The sequence below is a fragment of the Lagopus muta genome, chromosome 2, assembly GCF_023343835.1.
Source record: "Lagopus muta isolate bLagMut1 chromosome 2, bLagMut1 primary, whole genome shotgun sequence".
NCBI classification, from domain to species: domain Eukaryota; kingdom Metazoa; phylum Chordata; class Aves; order Galliformes; family Phasianidae; genus Lagopus; species Lagopus muta.
This window is the reverse complement of record NC_064434.1, coordinates 64,952,055-64,969,209: the sequence shown is the minus strand read 5'-3', so window position 1 is coordinate 64,969,209 and position 17,155 is coordinate 64,952,055. Positions and strand designations below refer to the sequence as shown.

General features: G+C 40.3%; 1 protein-coding gene across 2 annotated transcripts in view; it reads right to left on the bottom strand.

The window, feature by feature from the left end:
* IGF2R (insulin like growth factor 2 receptor) overlaps positions 1-17,155 on the bottom strand; it is a 54,297-nt gene that overhangs the window by 33,980 nt on the left and 3,162 nt on the right. Inside the window, exons 1-9 of one of the 2 annotated variants that reach the window (XM_048937773.1) lie at positions 15,305-15,356; positions 12,152-12,285; positions 7,168-7,292; positions 5,516-5,614; positions 4,997-5,126; positions 3,740-3,860; positions 2,332-2,443; positions 828-990; positions 478-658 (exon numbers count right to left, since the gene is read on the bottom strand). In XM_048937773.1, the coding sequence (XP_048793730.1) occupies positions 478-658; positions 828-990; positions 2,332-2,443; positions 3,740-3,860; positions 4,997-5,126; positions 5,516-5,614; positions 7,168-7,292; positions 12,152-12,161 (941 nt within the window). In that variant the 5' untranslated portion in view covers positions 12,162-12,285; positions 15,305-15,356. Of the gene's footprint in view, positions 1-477; positions 659-827; positions 991-2,331; positions 2,444-3,739; positions 3,861-4,996; positions 5,127-5,515; positions 5,615-7,167; positions 7,293-12,151; positions 12,286-15,304; positions 15,357-17,155 lie in introns of those variants that run through there. The other variant, XM_048937772.1, reaches the window with a different exon arrangement.

Here is a 17,155-nt window from a genome sequence, read left to right as displayed (position 1 = left end):
CAGGTCAGCCACATGCATACAGACAGAATAGAAAATTACACCTACAAGAATTACTTCTGGTTTGCTATTATTCCAGTATGCCACTTGGGAATCCTGAAGTTCTTAAAAAGAAAAACATGCTAAATTGCAGATTCCAGTAGTCTTGAGTACAATTAATTCATGCTCCTGCAAATGAGCTAGAGATGCTCTTTTGTTGACAACAACTTCTAAATATCAAACCCTAATGTCACACTGCATGCAAAACTTGAGAAGGGCAAAAAGAAGCACAGAGTTTGCAGCTCTGATAAAGTCAGTAAAGTTTCTTCCCCACCTTGGCAATATATCGTTAATGTTTTTATATACAACAGTGAGCAAAAATACTTGCATTCCATATCCAATATTTCTTACATGACAAATAAGGGCACCAAAGTAGGAAACAAAGATCTGTCATTCAGACAACTCAGCAGAGCTGAAGAGCCCAGCAAGCATTTTACACACCTCAGAGTCTGGTTCTCAAATCTTCCTGTCACCTTATTCTGGTTAGTCGAAGATTTCACTTGGCAAGCCGAAGCGTATCTTGTGCTGTCCTTGCAGTTACCTGCACCAGTTCTCCCACATACATTCAAATAATAGTAATACTCCTCTTTATCATCTTTGGCTACATATGGTGTGACATAATCTAAATAATTAAGAAAGAAAAAAAGGAAAAATGTTCCAGACATTAAAAAAAATTTACTAGTCAGATATGACTGAAGTATCTAGAGAGGATATTTTTCCTTAACTCTACACATCAAACCAGAAAACCAATTAGTAGTAGCACACACTGAAAATAAGAATAGTGAGTTTACCTGGAGATAGAGTAAGTGGTTTCAAGTCAATGGAGACATCATGTTGCTCATTAGTCAGAAGACAGTTCTTACTTTCCAGGTAATCCCTGTGACAGGCATACTCAGTAACCCATTCAACTTCATACCGGCAATTTGTTTTTGCTGTGAGTTTGGGACCTGCACTCTGATACAAAAAGGATCAAAACTGCAATTATAAATCTAGAGATATATTGACAGCATTATAGTCATTTAAGACTTGTAATGACTAGTTTCATCTACAAACTGCCTAAGATCTGCAAATGCTGTCTCTGGCCTCTCTTATTGATTATGTGACAAACTACTGAAAGCCTCAACAGAGGCAAAGCATCAGGCATTAGCAGAGTAATGACATACTAAAAAAGCACTTTTCCTGAACATGTTGGCAAAAGCAGAGAATACAGAGCTACAACTGCTGACAACAGCTTGGACTGTATTTGTCTAAGGGGATTCCGTGAAGACAAGAACAGAGATCAAGCAATGCTTTAAAGGCAAAGCAACCTTAAATAGTGGACTGTTATAGCAACTTTCATCCTGATTAGAGGAACAGAATTCTTTAGCCAACACTTAACAGATGTCAGGTAGTGAAATATTTTTGTACTACTTCCTGCAGAAGTGAAATATTTAAAAACTCTCCAATTCATAAAACTGGAACAGGCAAATACACAGGTAATCATGAGAAAAGTTACAACACAGTTATAAGGTCAGTAATACCACTCATACTGCATGCTCAAAGCTATGCTGAGGTATTACAAAGTGTCAGTAGAGAAATCTCTATGGTCTGCTTCTTCAGTCACGAGTACGATACATGGTACCTATCTAGGTTGTAAGGTATGAAAACGTGAAATTCAAAGTTAGCAGGGTAAGAGTTTCTCCTTCATAACCCTACAACCAAAAGCATCACAACATCAAGCAGCAGAGCACTAACAATATCCACTCTGGTCCAGCTAGAGGGGTGCAGGTTGCTGAAGTTACCTGGCATCACCTCTAACAATGTAATGATACAGTACTGCCAAAACATTGCTTAACACTACAGACTGAAGTAAAAGGAGTTCATTAGCCCGCTTAGCAAGTGATAAACTTCCACTAAATACAGTTGCTAGCTAGTTTTTTTTTTCCCTGAGGAAGGTCAGGCTAATAGTTGTTTGTAACTTGTTTCTTTATAAGCATGTCCAGTCTCACCGAGGATGAAAACGCCCTCAGCCAACAAGACTTCTGTGCCAAGGATTAACACTGTAACAATTCCATCCCCTTCTTAGAGGAAAAAATATTAACCCAGAATAGGACAACTAAATACATCAAAACACGAGTTCTTGTTTCAAGTTTCAGAAGACAGTTTTTCTACAGAGTATTTTATTTTGAGCATCCTACACTCTCCACAAGCTGCAAAACTGAAGAATTTTCTGTTCCCTTTAGCTCTCAATAAAAGATAATGAACAACAGGAGTTAGAGAATAACCATTTAACACAAACTAAAACAGCAAAATTACCTCTTCTCCTCTCTTAGATGGGCAAACAAAAGTGATTGTTACTGCTGGGTTATGGCCTAAGCAGAAATTCAGTTTTTCATCATTGTACGTTCTCTCATAACTCAGAATCAGCCTAGAAAAAGAGAAAGGCAAATCAAAAAAAAACCAATACATAAAAGAATACTCTAGGAGTAACATTTATCCTCTACAGAATACATCAAAACAGTCCCACTTCTGAAAGTTAATTTTACAGGTGTCCTTACTTCTTTCATCTTAAGAGTTCAGCAAGTAACTACTAAGAGAGTCCCAGAATTATTCAACATAGCATCCTTCTACACAGCAGTTAAGATGGCAAGTTACAAGACAGGGAGCATACAGGAGTAGGAACGTGACTGATAGTTATAAAAATAGCTTTCTTCTCAGACTGCTGAAGAGCAGTGCAATAAACAGCTCTGCCACTTTGGAAGTAAAATACAGTAATCTTTCGCCACATTGCTAATTCCATATTTAAAATTTCTTTCCATCCAGCTCCCAGAATTGAGAGTATGGCAAACTCCTTAGCTTGTTGACAGTAGCAAGACAACTGGGATGGATCAGACAAGGTGGGAATAGGACAAGGAAGCACAGCAACTGACAAAAAGACAAATGAGAAGTTGACTTGACCAAGAAGGCAAGGAAACCCATACAACCTCCCAAGCAAGCGCACCTGATCTGTGCTACCTAACAGGCAGAAAACAGCTTCAGGAGGAGCAACTATCTGGCTCCAGCTTAGATGCACCTCCAACTGGCCTCTCTACATCATAGGATTCAGATATACCCAATCACGTTACTCCTTTTCCAGGCCACCCTAGTTTGATTCAGGGCACACAATGACTTCTCCCTCAAAAAATGAAGAGCCACATCACTGAAAGACTAGAGATTCTGGTCTCTTTGTTATTAAACTCTGGTTTGTTTTGGTTAGGCTCAGATATGACCATGTTAGATCTCACCAATAACATGAGATTTTTTTCATTTTATTTTATTTTTAGCTACACTTACAACATAAAAACGCAGCAACAAGAACAGAGTCAGCATCAATATAAGTTTCCACTATTCACAAGTACAGTTACCCTTCAGCCTCATACATTAGGCAGACAGAGTTAAAATTCATTCCTCTGCTTGGAGAGGTAGAACACTACTTTCGCTTGGCTTCTCTGAACTATGCAATTTTGTAAGGAGGAGTCTGAGAAGGCAGAAATCTGTTCCATTGTGACAGTATAATGGAACATCTACAAAAAGACTATTCTCCCAGTATTTGAAGTAATAGTCTCTGCCAATGCCTCAAAACTGAACTTGCATCAATGGCAACGTGACTCTTCTGGAAGTGAATGTTTTATTCCATCCAGATGACTAACTGGTTCACAGAAGTACCATCAGATAAATCAATCACCTGTCTTTGTCATGACGTTTCAGCTGAGCCTGTGGACGACCAACATCATATGCACGACCTTCATGTATCAAGCACGCTGCGCTGCCAGCAGGGCAGTTTATGGTTTCTCCACTTGACCTTCCTGTTACAGAACACAGAAAATGAGATTCAGCATCTAGGCTCAGCTCTGCAGAGTACTTTGCCATTCTATCTGCAGGCTCGCTGTTCTACCTCTTTCTAAAGATGCTTTTAAAATAGATTACATCAAGAACATGAAACTGGCAAACAAAATCTGAAATGCTTGTGATATTCAATGGGAGGAAGCTCATGCTTTCTTGTTTAGGACAGCAAGTACAACTTCCTTGTTGCAGTTAGTTTCCAGTTGCTCGTACAGCAGTTGGATTAACTTTCTTTACACTTTCTAAAGTGTTTTAACTACTTACTCCCCCCACACACCCTCCACAACAATGAAATAATTCCAAGGAACCAGTAACCCCTTCTACCTAGAAAGGACTTTTTCTCCTCCTTTGTTTCTTACTAATTACCTTATTCAAAGCTGTAAGCAAAGTTGCAGACATTTTTTTGGTGTTGTGTTTGTTGGTTTTTTTTTGTTGCGTTGGTTTTGTTTATTTTAAATAAAACAGACCTGCTACTAAAACTGGAAGTATTATATAAAACTTCTTGATATGGGCACAAAATATAAACTTAATTGTGCAGATTAAGAAAAAAAATCAGTGCAAATATACAACTAAACTAGCATTTTCAGCAAGATTCAAAGGAACGCTTTTGCTATTTTAATTTCTTACACATGTAACTCCCAACTGACATGAAAGTGCTAGCTAGTTGCCACTACTTACCAAAGAACCTCAACACCATTTTAGCTGCACCACAGGATATTCAACTGAAACAAAGCAGCAGCTTGAATGGGAACCCAAAGCAAGTAATAAATTCAGAGCACAAGAAGTGCTGTAAACTATTTGGGTCTTATCTGGCAGCAAACAGAAGCAGCTGCAAGACCGGCTCCAGTGGAAGAGCTTAAGTAAACGTCTCTAACAGTCCCCACCCTTTCAGAAGAGGAGTATCTCTAAACAGCTCAACAGTTAAAGAATGCAAGATGCAACTTCGTACAAAGCAGCCTTCAAATCATCAGAAATAGTTCTGAAACAGAAGCACGGCTTCTAAAACACTAGTATTTGGTCACTTGACAGCCTCAACTGGAAAGCTACCATACTGGTAGAAATGTACATACTGACAGGTAAAACAAGCAGGTGTTCACACCTATGTCTCTGCAGATGTTTATAAACAAGGAATCATCATCAGAATCATCCACCAAGTAGTATCCTGGAACTTTGATGAGAGGACTCAAGTCATGTTTCTTCAAATCTTCATCAAATACATAACAAGGCACCTAAAAGAAAAAAGTTACATATAACTCATGTTAATGAGGTAGAGAAGTTATGAGCAGGCATTTATAGAACTACTTCAATAAATGGAAAAGGCTTTTACTTCTTGAAGTACTTTCAGACAGATGTAAAGCTAGATATGCTGGCTAAAACAAAGCACCCAAAGTTAATCTGTTCTGCTCCAGCTTTTACAGGAATTTTACTATAAGCCACAGAGATAACAAAAAAGGTCAAAGAGCTGCTTAAAATCCTCAGCTCCACCAACCTCCAGCAGCTGTTTTATATGCCTATGAAGAAGTTTGTTGAGGTTGTTGGAATTTGAGTAGGAGGGTGGGTAAAGTAAAATTACTAGAAGTGTGAAAAGTAACTTCTGTATGGACAGTACATAGATTACCTCTTTCACAGGTTTAAACAAGTTTTTCTTGCAAGCAACAAAGGTCCTCCACTCAAAATAGTGCACACACTCTGTTGCTGTTACAAATTCAGGGGTACCCTATTTAAAGGAGAAAAAAGGTAATTACTTGAAAAACAGACTTCCATTTTATATGTATATATACACTCACACACATACATGTATACAGACAGTCACCATTAAAAACTACAAATATATGTCACAAATCAAAACCATGCATTCTTGTTAATAGCAAGACCATTGAGTTGTATGTTTTCAGCAGTTTTGTTGGTACAAGCAGCAAAATGCAGACTGCCAAAATCCTTCTCACTCTGCATATGTAAGCTCTCAATTAACATGTGCCAATCCTAACATGCAGTAATTGTACTGTATCTTCCAGAAGCACTCACAATGCCAACTGCTATTGGCAGGAGCACCAGCATCAACTACTAAAAATGAAAACACTAAAATAAGAGTCTATAAAGAAATGAACAGCAAAGCAATGTGTAGTTTACCATTTCTTTATCTTTCATCCCACAAAGAAGGCCAATTAGCAAATTCTTCAGCTACACAGAAAGGATACCTCTGATGTCCACTAGTTACAGGCTCACATTGAACATGTATGCATCTATTTTGAGACAAGAATTCTACCACAGTTCAGGGCTGGAGGCTCAACTGAATGACTGCTTACAAAAAGACAATCACATTTTTTCCATTGTTCTTTCATCACTCCAGCTAGAAACGCTATTTATTCTCCCCTCCATTTAACCTTGGAAACAAGTTGTTCCAGACCCTATGACTACATCACATGGAGTGTCAAAACTATGCTAATTAGAAGTTTGCAGGCAGTTATGATGTGGTGTTACAGCTCAAGTTGAGCAAGAATTTTTAAGAATCATCTACTAAAACAGCACAAGAAGCATTTAAACCTCTCTGGTGCACAGCAAATTGCTTCAACTGGCTATGTTTCCAAAAGAGGGGAGTGCAATAGTGTTCAGCATGCCCTACAAGAGCTGCCTTAATAAGCATTAATCAGATACACAAATGCACACACTGATCTGTATAGAATATCAAGCTGTGGTATCAGCTAAATGTTTGTTAGCTGCAACTCCAACAGCACAAAATCAACTATATACAAATACTTTCTAAGTATTGGCACTCACAGTGGATACCCATTAACAATTGTGCCTCCAGAAGCCTAGCTGATGTACAGGCACTGAGTTCAGCTATATGCAGACAAAATCTAACTTACTACACTGACCCACACCAGAGGTCAGTCATGTTCTTCAGTACTGACAATTTAGGTTCACAGCTTCAGTACACCAGTATTGAAAAAACAGCTCTTATTGTTACAGCACACAGTTGATTCATTCATCAACACTGCATTAAGTGCAATCCCTTTGAAAATATTAAAGGCCCACAAGAGACCAGGATCAGAGCTAAGCTGCAGATCTGCAATTATTTTCTAGCTTGACTGTATTTTGGAAGCTGCTTTGGATCACATCCTTAATTTGGTACTAAACTGTAACTGATTCTTCCTTAAGCCACAAAGCTCAGTAATTACTGCACCCACTAGAAAAGCAAGTCTCCCTGCAAAGCAAGTTAAAAGGACATGCTACTTCCACTGAAGATAAGAATAAGTGATTTAGACTTACCAGTGTTTTCCCACACAGGAAGTTGATGTTGCTTTGAATTTGGTGCTGACTGCCTTGCTGGGAACATTTCTTTGTAGTGTTGAATATCAAAAGAGTTTTAGAAATTTCTCGCAAAGTTAAGCTACCTGGGGTATGAAAAAAAAAAAAAAGAAAAAATTATCACAGTACTGCACCTTCACAGAAGCTCGCAGACTCCAGGGTCAAGCACAGAGCAGCACGAGACATACCAGTCTAGGTGAAAAGTCTTAAACAGAGTACAGCTGAAGACTTTCCTTCGCAATTCTTGTGATCTTTAAAATATAGGTCCCAGTTAAGACAGTATTTGATCTTTCTAATCACTTCTACTTCCTCAAAGGCTTGTAACCAAACACTGTTATGAACCAGTTTCAAGCATCACAATTCACTCCTTCCTCCCATCAGCTTCTATCAGCTTCTCAGCCTTTGTGCCTTTTATAAGGATAGTGTCAGCACAATATCAGAGAGAATCTACTTAATGAAGAATTCAATGGTGCCTGGACACATTAGCTGTACTGGAATTACCTACTGCTGAACCCAGCACAGTCCCGCTATATCAGCGCACGCCCTCCTGGGCAGCTCTCATCTCCTTCAGTGCAGCCCACATGCTGCACATAGGCTGGGGTTAGTGATACATCACTGCATGTCCCTCTATACCCAGCACCCAACAGGAATGGAAAAAGTGAAGCACATTTCAAGCCATGTCGACAACCAGCTCAATCCACTGAAATGTTCCTGCTCAAACCTACTTTGGTCAGCATTAAATACCAACTCCTTTTAGATGTAGCATGCTAACTGCCCATTTTTGCTGGTAGATCTTGCTGCTGCAGCACATTTGGGTTGAAATAGAGAGCACTATAAAATGTCAGTATTACCTAGCTTCCTCCTTTCTGCTTTTATGCCTGTGCTAAAGAATGACAAATCTGCCATCACTGCAGACAACAGCTTTGTGTCCAGGTCTCTTGCCGTTTCACAGAACTTCGCCCAGCCTATTATCTCCCCACTTAGAGCAGGAACAGGCAAAAACAATCAAGGCAACATTTCACAGGAACACCATTCCAGCCACTGTTACCAGCTGCAAGTGCTTTCCCTAACAATGTGCTCTTTTGCTTCTTTCTATCAGGTTACTCAGCACTATCACCCAAATCACTCCTGCAGACTGGAAAAAGATGTATTTGTGATAGTTTCTGATAGCTATCAATTACTTTGAAACATAGCAGGGAGAAATCTACTATAGTCATCAAGCCGAAATGGTAGCAATCATAATGCTAACTTGACAGCCAACCAATACCACAGTTCATCAGTACTGCAGGGTGTGTCTATTGATGCTGTGTTACAGAAAGCCACATTAAGATACTAACACCTAAGCAGTCACTCACAGTATCCATCATATATTTAATCATGGCAACAAGACAGATATATCATTCCCTACCATCTGCCTTCTCGAGGGAAGGTAAGAATGGAGACTTGTCAACCCAGAAGAAAGGTAGCATAGAGTAAACCTGCACATACCCATGATGCACAGGATTTGTGTCAGGCTGAGAACCTGCTGCAGTTACGTACGTTAGCATAGCTGCAGTTCAGAATCAGTTCTTCAGCACCTAGAGGCTATCAGCAGTTCCTGCCTTTCCTATGTCTTGGCACTCATTACCAAAAGATTGCCTTCGAGTTTTAAGGCTTCCAGTATTGATGCCGATTCACGTTTTTTCTTCACTAGGAGACTAGAGGGAAAGAAGGCAACATAACTTTCTAGTCTGCTTGAGGACTCAACTTAGGCTCCTGTACACATTAGTTTTCTCCCAATTCTGAGAATATGTTACACTGCTCTAAAGGTTTTGTTAGCTGACTCCAGTTTCCACATTTAAAGTAATATTCAAGGCAGGAAAATACAAGCAAAAAAGCAAGCAAAACCAGTATGTCTTGCTTAAGTCAGGCTAATGTGATTACTTCTGTTCTTCCTGTGTGAATGCTTAAATCTAGTTTAAAACCTTAGCAAGTTCCTAACACAACTCTTCAGTTGCACATTGCACATAATGTGAGCAGGGCTGGGAGGAACAGTCTCAAACTACCCAAACTACCTCCTTGCACTGTCAGCTTCCCATGAATGTCATTCCAGAACACCAGTTCTGGACCAACATTCACCTCTTCAGTCAATCACATTTCATCATGATTTTAGAGATGCAGTCCTTCCATTAAGCATCACTGAAGTCAGCTATTACAGCTTACCAAAAAATATAGTATCAGATTCACTTTAAAAAGTTGCACTACATCAGTAAAGGCACTGCCCACAACAAATTTTACTTATTTATTCCTTAGTCTTTTCAGCTGCTTGGAAGGAGAAAGGCTATCATAGAAGGCATCCAAATAGCTGTCCATAAGAAAAGGACATTTAGGTGGCAGCTATCATTCCACATCCAGTTCTATTGCAACTGGAAGAGTGCAAGTTTCACCACTCAGATTAATGTAATGTTTCTGTTTGTAATTGCAGTAGTAGTCAAACTAAACAGAAATCAACTCATATATACAACACCGAGTTCAGATGGTACCATGTCATTTCCACCCTCTTTGACATTCAAGAACTAAGCATTCTGCCCACACCTTGAAAGCTGCTAGTCTGTCTGTCAAAAGCCAAAGGGCATGTTCTAGGACATGGGATCTCAGCACCAATACTGACCCACCGCCCCACTGACACAACACTGACCACAAGATTTCCCTTAGGTAGTACCATTATAGTCATGGACCACACAGCCTTAATCCCTACCAAAGTTCTACATATCAGTCCTCACAGCTATTACCTTTCACATAACTAATATTTAAAAGTACATCTATTGTTTGCAGTGAACACATCTTTCTGCAAGAAAGGAAAAGAGATCCAATTGAGTTCATATTGGAATTAAGTTTACTACTTAATAAACTTTGTTAACTGGCACATTGGTCCTCATTCCCCCAAATCAAAGCCCTCCAGCTGGACTTAGTTTTAAACACAGAAGTTCGTACCAGCTAGAATTCTTTAAGACAGGTATGTGGCTTAGCTGTCTTAGCCAAGAACCTACACTGGGAATCCATATGTCTAGACCTAGATTCCCCTTCTCTCAGTAAGAGAGACTTATTTACAAGCAAGAAGCTTGATAATCCACCAGCATGACCTCAACTCAATGATGGTGCTGAAGTTTCAATACAACCCAGGGCAGTATGTTGATGAATGGCAGATGCCAGTAACAAGTTTCAAATCATGAACAAGAACAGAACTGGCAATCTGGACAGAGAAAAAGTAAAACTCCATTTCAATGTTAACTGTACTGCTTTGATTCCCTAGTTTATTGCAGAGTGGTTAAAAAACCTCGAGCAGTATTTGCAGCTTAACCGTTGAGTCTTGTTTCTGTTTGGCCTCTTCAGGACCAAGTTATTACCATTGTTGCTCAGTTCTTTTCCATCCAGTAGCAGTCAGGTGATAAGACACTCTGCTTTGCATAGAATGGAATATGTGCTACCATTCACAGTTATGATACAGCTCTCTACTCCTCCTTTCAAAAAGGAAATGTGAGATCTAGAGGCCTGTGTAGGTGTGACTCGTAACACTTCCCTGGAGAGAACAATCGTCTTCAAACTGCACTCAGGCAGACACATTTTCAGTCCCATTAAACAGAAAACACTAAAACTGTAGCTCACATGATCCTTCACTTTGTGATCCACCTGCAACTGAATGCTCAGAGGCAAGACCAACTTCGGTAGGAAACCAAGCTCTTACATATTTTGTGAATGAAAAAACATTAGCAGAGTCAAGAGGTCTAGTAAAATATCATGCTTCTTCATGGAAGACTGTCACACACCTAAGTACAAGTGGCAGTTTTGTATCTAACCGGTCATTCCAGAAAACTCTGAGGCTTAGATATAATGCACCACAAAAAGATAATAAAGCCATGAGTTGAGACATGCTTTTTACTCATCACACCGTGATTTGAAGTTGCAACTAGTTTGAAAAGTACTGATTGTATCACTACAGCTAAGGGAGAGGAGTGGCTTACTAGACACTGTCTGCATGCATGTGAGAATCCTTTTTCTCACTATCTTCCCGCGATCCAAGCTTATACACTTTTACTGATGACTCAGAGCTTCTCTTAAGAGCTGTCTGCCATGGAAGGCAAGATTGGTCAACATAATCAAATTCACATATCAAATCTGTAGGAACAAAGAGGTGGTCTGAAAAGGTAATACTCTAAGAAAGCTACCACATTACTGTCAGAAATAGCAATCAGCAAGCCTCTTTGCTGGTTTCAGTAGCTGAAGAAGTAACCTCTACAGTGATTAAAACTATGAAAATAAGTACACAAGTACTGTTCAAACTATGAGCTGTTTCTAATTGAGGACGCCATGTGCAAGCATGCACCCTGGAATACGCCAGTTTAACACTTATCTCAGCACCCAATAGTCCACCACACACTTAGGATATCAAGGACATCTTAGGATTACTACAGCAGCCACCGGACTTGACAAACTAAAAAACAGAGGGCTGCACATCATTCACTTCCGCTGTGTCTAACAACCTAAAGACATCCCAGAAAGTTAGCAGTACTCTAGACTGCATATGACATAGTTACCTAACTCTGTCAAAGAACTAATAAAACATCAAGCTAGTTTGTAATTTTTTCCAGTGTTTAGTATCAAGCTTCAAACAAGGGTATGCACACTGTATATCCTACCACAAGTAGACATGTTTATTTCTGCTTGAGATAGTGTGGAAAAGTACAGCACTAGGTCTCCAGTAGTGAGACCAGAAAATAAGTTTCACTGAATTACACAAAATTATATAATGGATTACACATTAAACCTACAGCAGAATGAAGTTCTGAACTGTTTGGAAAAGAAAAATCTTCACTAATTTATTATGAGGTTCGGAAAAATACAGATATGGGACCTTGCACTAACATGACTCTGAAGTACTGCCAAGGAAGGACACTTCTTTACTTACCTACTGACATATACACTTTCTTCTCAACATCATAGGCACAGACTGCACTTGATCTTCCACAGTCTTCAACACCAAAACAGAGGTTTATTTTATAAAACACACGTTTGTCTGTATCAATTGCTTCCCATGTGTAGCTGAAAAGAAAAAAGGCTGTTAGTATCCACATTTATGCTGTCATCCTCTAGACACCAGTCCCTGAAATAACCAAGTTGTAAAGTTCAGTGTACCATTACATTAAGTTCCTTATTTATGTTCTAGATCATTAAGTATCAGAAACAGTTGTTACTGAACCAGGGCCAAGAGCTAAACCCATTTAGCCACTTGCAAAGCATATATTTCATCTTTCTTGCAACACCCAACCAATCACTTTTTCCCCTCAAATCCCTGCAAAGGCTGCTCTGAACAGGTAGATTACAGGCAGCAAGTCCTTTTCCTTGAAAGCCTGATAAACTTGTCAAACATCTTGGGCAGGCAGTATGCAATTGCCCTTCAGCAATACCCAACAACAGTGGAAGTATAAGACTCAGAGGACTACAGCAGCAGTCCACATCCCATCCCCATCAGCTGCAGATCCATTCACCTTCAAGTGTAAAATCAGACTTGAATTATTATTTGCATCTTTCTGTCTGAATACTGTAAGAATCTTAGGACTTTGCTGCACCCTTATGCATTTTTCAAGTAACTCAATATTCAAAAGACAGTTCCTGTAGAGTAACATCAAAAGCTGGAAAGCAAGCAGAGCTATCTATGAGAGACTCAATGAAAGGGACCATGCTAGTACAACCACATCAGGAGAAAAAAAAAAAAAACCAACGAAATTAGCTGACCAAAATCTGGTAGAGGAACATGAGCCTCTGGTTAAACACAATGGGGAATAAATCAGAGTAACAGAACATAATAAGATGTAGCGTAGTAGCTCCAAGGACACATTTAAGGACTAAAGACTCATTTCCCTCCTCACAGTCACTGAGATAACAATGCTGACATGATCAGTTATACAGCATGGCACCACTCAAGTTAGGACTATGCCCAGTTCGACTGGTCTGGAGTCAGGAGCTCCTCAGACAGGCTGATTTACTGGCATAGTGCACTGTCCAAACTCCATCAGGAAGGCTCAGCTCAGTAAATAATCACTATCATCAGCTTGGCTCAGCTACATCTCCTCTAGTTCTGGCAGGAGCATGCATCCTGGGGATTATACTGATTTTTGCAGTGTAAGAGATTCCCTAGCTTTTTCATCTGAAATGGCAACTTCATTAGGATTTAATGCAGATTCATCACATCAGGAAACAGAAGGCAACACAGCAATTTATTAGGTACTCCAGATACTTACAGCTCATCTAGGGTTTAATGAATCTGACCTGCACTACAGGTTAGTAACAAGTCAAACGAAGAGACAGCCTTCCTCTTTCAGCCATTAACAGACTAGAAGTTGACCGGAAGCTTTACCCTTACAGTTTCATCTACCTTGATCTCTAGCTCATAGGTGCTACTTCCCTCAGTGCTGCCATACCCTCTATCCTCCCAGGAAGAAAACCCACTCTTGTTTCACTTTGGAAGCCTAATTCCTGGCTAAGGATAAGACAGCAGCAGCTCAGCTCCTTTGCTCTAGATTTCTGAATCCCTCAAGATCTCCTCTGAAATCCATTGTACTGCATCTCTAATCAAAGTGCCAGCAGTAAAATATCACACTATTTTCCATTTAATCACTGACTATAGGGTTCTTGGCTTCCTTGTACTACAGCAGCCCTAATTTTAATCTGCTAATGAGAATGGCTGGAACAAGTAGAAATGGTTTCAATTCACAGAAGGAATTCATTATTCTTATTACAGAACTAAAAGGCTCAAAAAATAACATATCAAGTTCTAAGTCATACCTGAAACACTAATAAAAACTACTTTTTATCAGCATGATTAGACTCGAGGACTGTGTCTCAATCCTAGACAAATACTTGCCACTATTTTTCCCTCACAAGTAGTAGAGCTGACATTTTACAATCATACTGATTAGTTCTCTGAGCCACTTTCTTGCATTTCTGAAGAGGTAAAAAACAACGCCTATGCAGGAATTAAGCTATAGTACAGGAAAAAAAAAAAAAAAAACAGGAAGGGATTATTGTACAACAACATATGATTCCCCCCCCCCCCCCCCCCCCAGAATTGGAAGAACTTGGCTCTGGCTTCAAGGGCTCTGAAGACTGAGATCAAGACTAAAACGTATTCTTTTCCTCCAGAAAAATGTATATTTCAATCATAATACAATTTCCTCAAATACAACCCTGGAAAGTTAATATTCTGCTGAAAAAAATCCCAAAGGCTCCAGTGCTCTTTTTTGACTGATTTTGAAAGACTATAGAAGTAGTAATATACAATGCTAAGATGATAAATTGCTGATCAAGTAAGCATGGCTATTCAGCACTTTTAGATGATTGGGAAACTAAAATTTATTTTCAAATTGAACTAGAATCTGACTCCTTTATACAACTGAATTATCATCTATTAGAGATTAGTTTCTTGCTCTTCCAGCTCCATGTTATGAAAGAGAAGAAATCAATACCTTTAAGCCAGTTTATCAGCGTGCCAAGATGAGAATACTCACAAAACAGAAACAAAACAGCCCCCAAAGTGAGCCTCTCTGTTCCCTCAGACCTCTACACAAGAAGTCTGAGGAATTTTTCTAAACAATCCAGGGAAGTAAATGTGGGATTTCTTGCTTCATCATGTTCCAAACCACACCTCCAATGGTACACATAAGCAAACACCTACAGTAGTTTCTGAGTACCATCACTTTCAGCTTTGAGGGAAGCTCAAGAGCCTTTTCTTTAAAAGAGAGCCAAAGGGGCAGGGCTTATTCACTAGACTGCCTGAACACACCAGAGCATAACAGCAGGCTGGATACCATCTAAGCAGCTGTTCTAAACTCAGATGCAAAATACACATTCACAGTGAAAGTCTGAACAATTTCCCACACAAGTAAAGCTCCTGACATTAAATCTGTGTCTGGGGATAGGTTCACATACAGCCCTGCAGCATATGCTCTATTTTCCAATGAATACTGTATAATCAATGAATATTAAGATGTTATAATTACGAAATAAACAAGAGAGTTAGGCAAAGCAGATTATGATAACAAAAAGAGGATAGAAAGCTTACCCATATCCTAGGCTCACTTACAAAACTCCAGCAGAGTGGATCTCCAGAAGAGATCCTTCCCCACTGGTAGCCAGCTCTTACATAGGTCTAGGTGAACTGCCTTCACCTGTGCTCCTCTGGCTGACTCATTGCTCGCCTCGGGTGATCAATCAGAGGTTCAGGCCGTGACTCAGCAGCTCCCATACAAATACAAACTGATCTCTGCCACATCCAGTAATGGAAACAATCTACTCACAGCCTCACCGCCATCCTGACTGCAGCCCATCCACATGAAGGGCTCTCCTCCAGCTGCCCAAAAAGTGCCTCCTGCCTGCAACTATGTCATGGTATCACCCTCCCCTTCCCAACCTGCTCTGGCCAGTTATCCAGCTAGCAGAGTAACTTATGCTTACGACATCCCAGATTCACCCCAACTTTATAGCAACAGCTCTAACAAGACAGAATTGGTTACAGGGGTGAGGACACAAGCAATTAACTCACTGCCTGCTATGGGCCACAGTCAAAACTAAAGGAGCAAGCACAACCTGAGAAGCATGTTACTTCTGAAGTGTCAGCTGCAGACAGATGTGAACTTAGTTTGTACTTTGTAGAAAGGAAGAACTGGAAAAACCCTCAGTACCACTGCACCAAAGACAGAGCAGCAGAGGTGGACACAGTGCAGGCAGACATGCAGCATAGATCTAACCCCAGCAGTCCTAATAGGAGCCACCGCACAGCTGATGTGATATGGGGGTGCCCTTTGTCCCATGAGTGCAAGAAAGCCACCTGCTCACATACCACACCTCTGAAATGGCCATTTCTGGTGCAGTTCATAAGTATATGCCCTGAAGAAAATTGCAAAAAAATCATCTCTACTGAAATCATAACATGATGCCTTGTTTATAGATAACATCCTCACAAACTGTCTCACCATTAGAGGCCCAAAATACATCTCTACTTTCACCTTTTGGGACAAGTTCTCCTTGTTTTCCCTCCCTGTCTCCATTGGTTATTTCTGGCCTCCAATTACAACACAAGCCAGATTTGCCTCAATGTTAACGTAGTGACAACAACAGGCATTGCACAGCAGAGGAGGCCAGGCTAGCTCCACGGCTTGGCACAAGGCAGCTGCAGCAGGCAGCTCCCACTGACGCAGTGCCAAGGCCTGGCTGAAAGCAGCTGTATAAACAGCAGCAGCAAGCACTCAGACTAGGCCTGCCTTCAGGTCAGTCTTTGGTCCTTCATGGAGCCAGGGGTTGGACTTGATGATCCTGGTGGGTCCCTTCCAACTCATGATATTCTTTGATTCAAGATGCCAAAACAGTAATGAAGCAGTGAAAATAAAAATCCTTTCCAACAAATTGTAAGGCCTTTATGCATTCTGTTTATATGCCTTTACTGTTTCACAAAAGAAAGAAGCGAAAGTAGCATGAAAAAGGGAAAACACGTGCTTCAGAGAGTCTGGTTTACCTTCTGGATGAGTATCTCTGGCACTGCAAGTTGTCAGATTTCAACAAGGCAGCGAGCCAAAGCACATGCACCAAGTTAGAGCCACAAGCTGCTTCCAGGTCTGAGTACTGGTAAACCACCTCAAAGGAAACAAAGCACTCAACAGACCAAGGCTGCCTTTCTCACAACCACACTGCACTTCCTGCTTCTTCAGGTCCTACTGAAGAAGCGGAATATCCCCTCCCCAACAGCTATAAAGCAGCTACAAGTAGACCTTGCTCTCCACGCATACCATACCAGCTGGTTTTCTTGAAATGGTATGACACAGACCTCTCAACTCCGAGACGAGGTAACCTAAAAATCACTGAACTATACCTCATTAGACATCCAGCAGCTTCTCTGCTGGAACACACTGCAGGGACT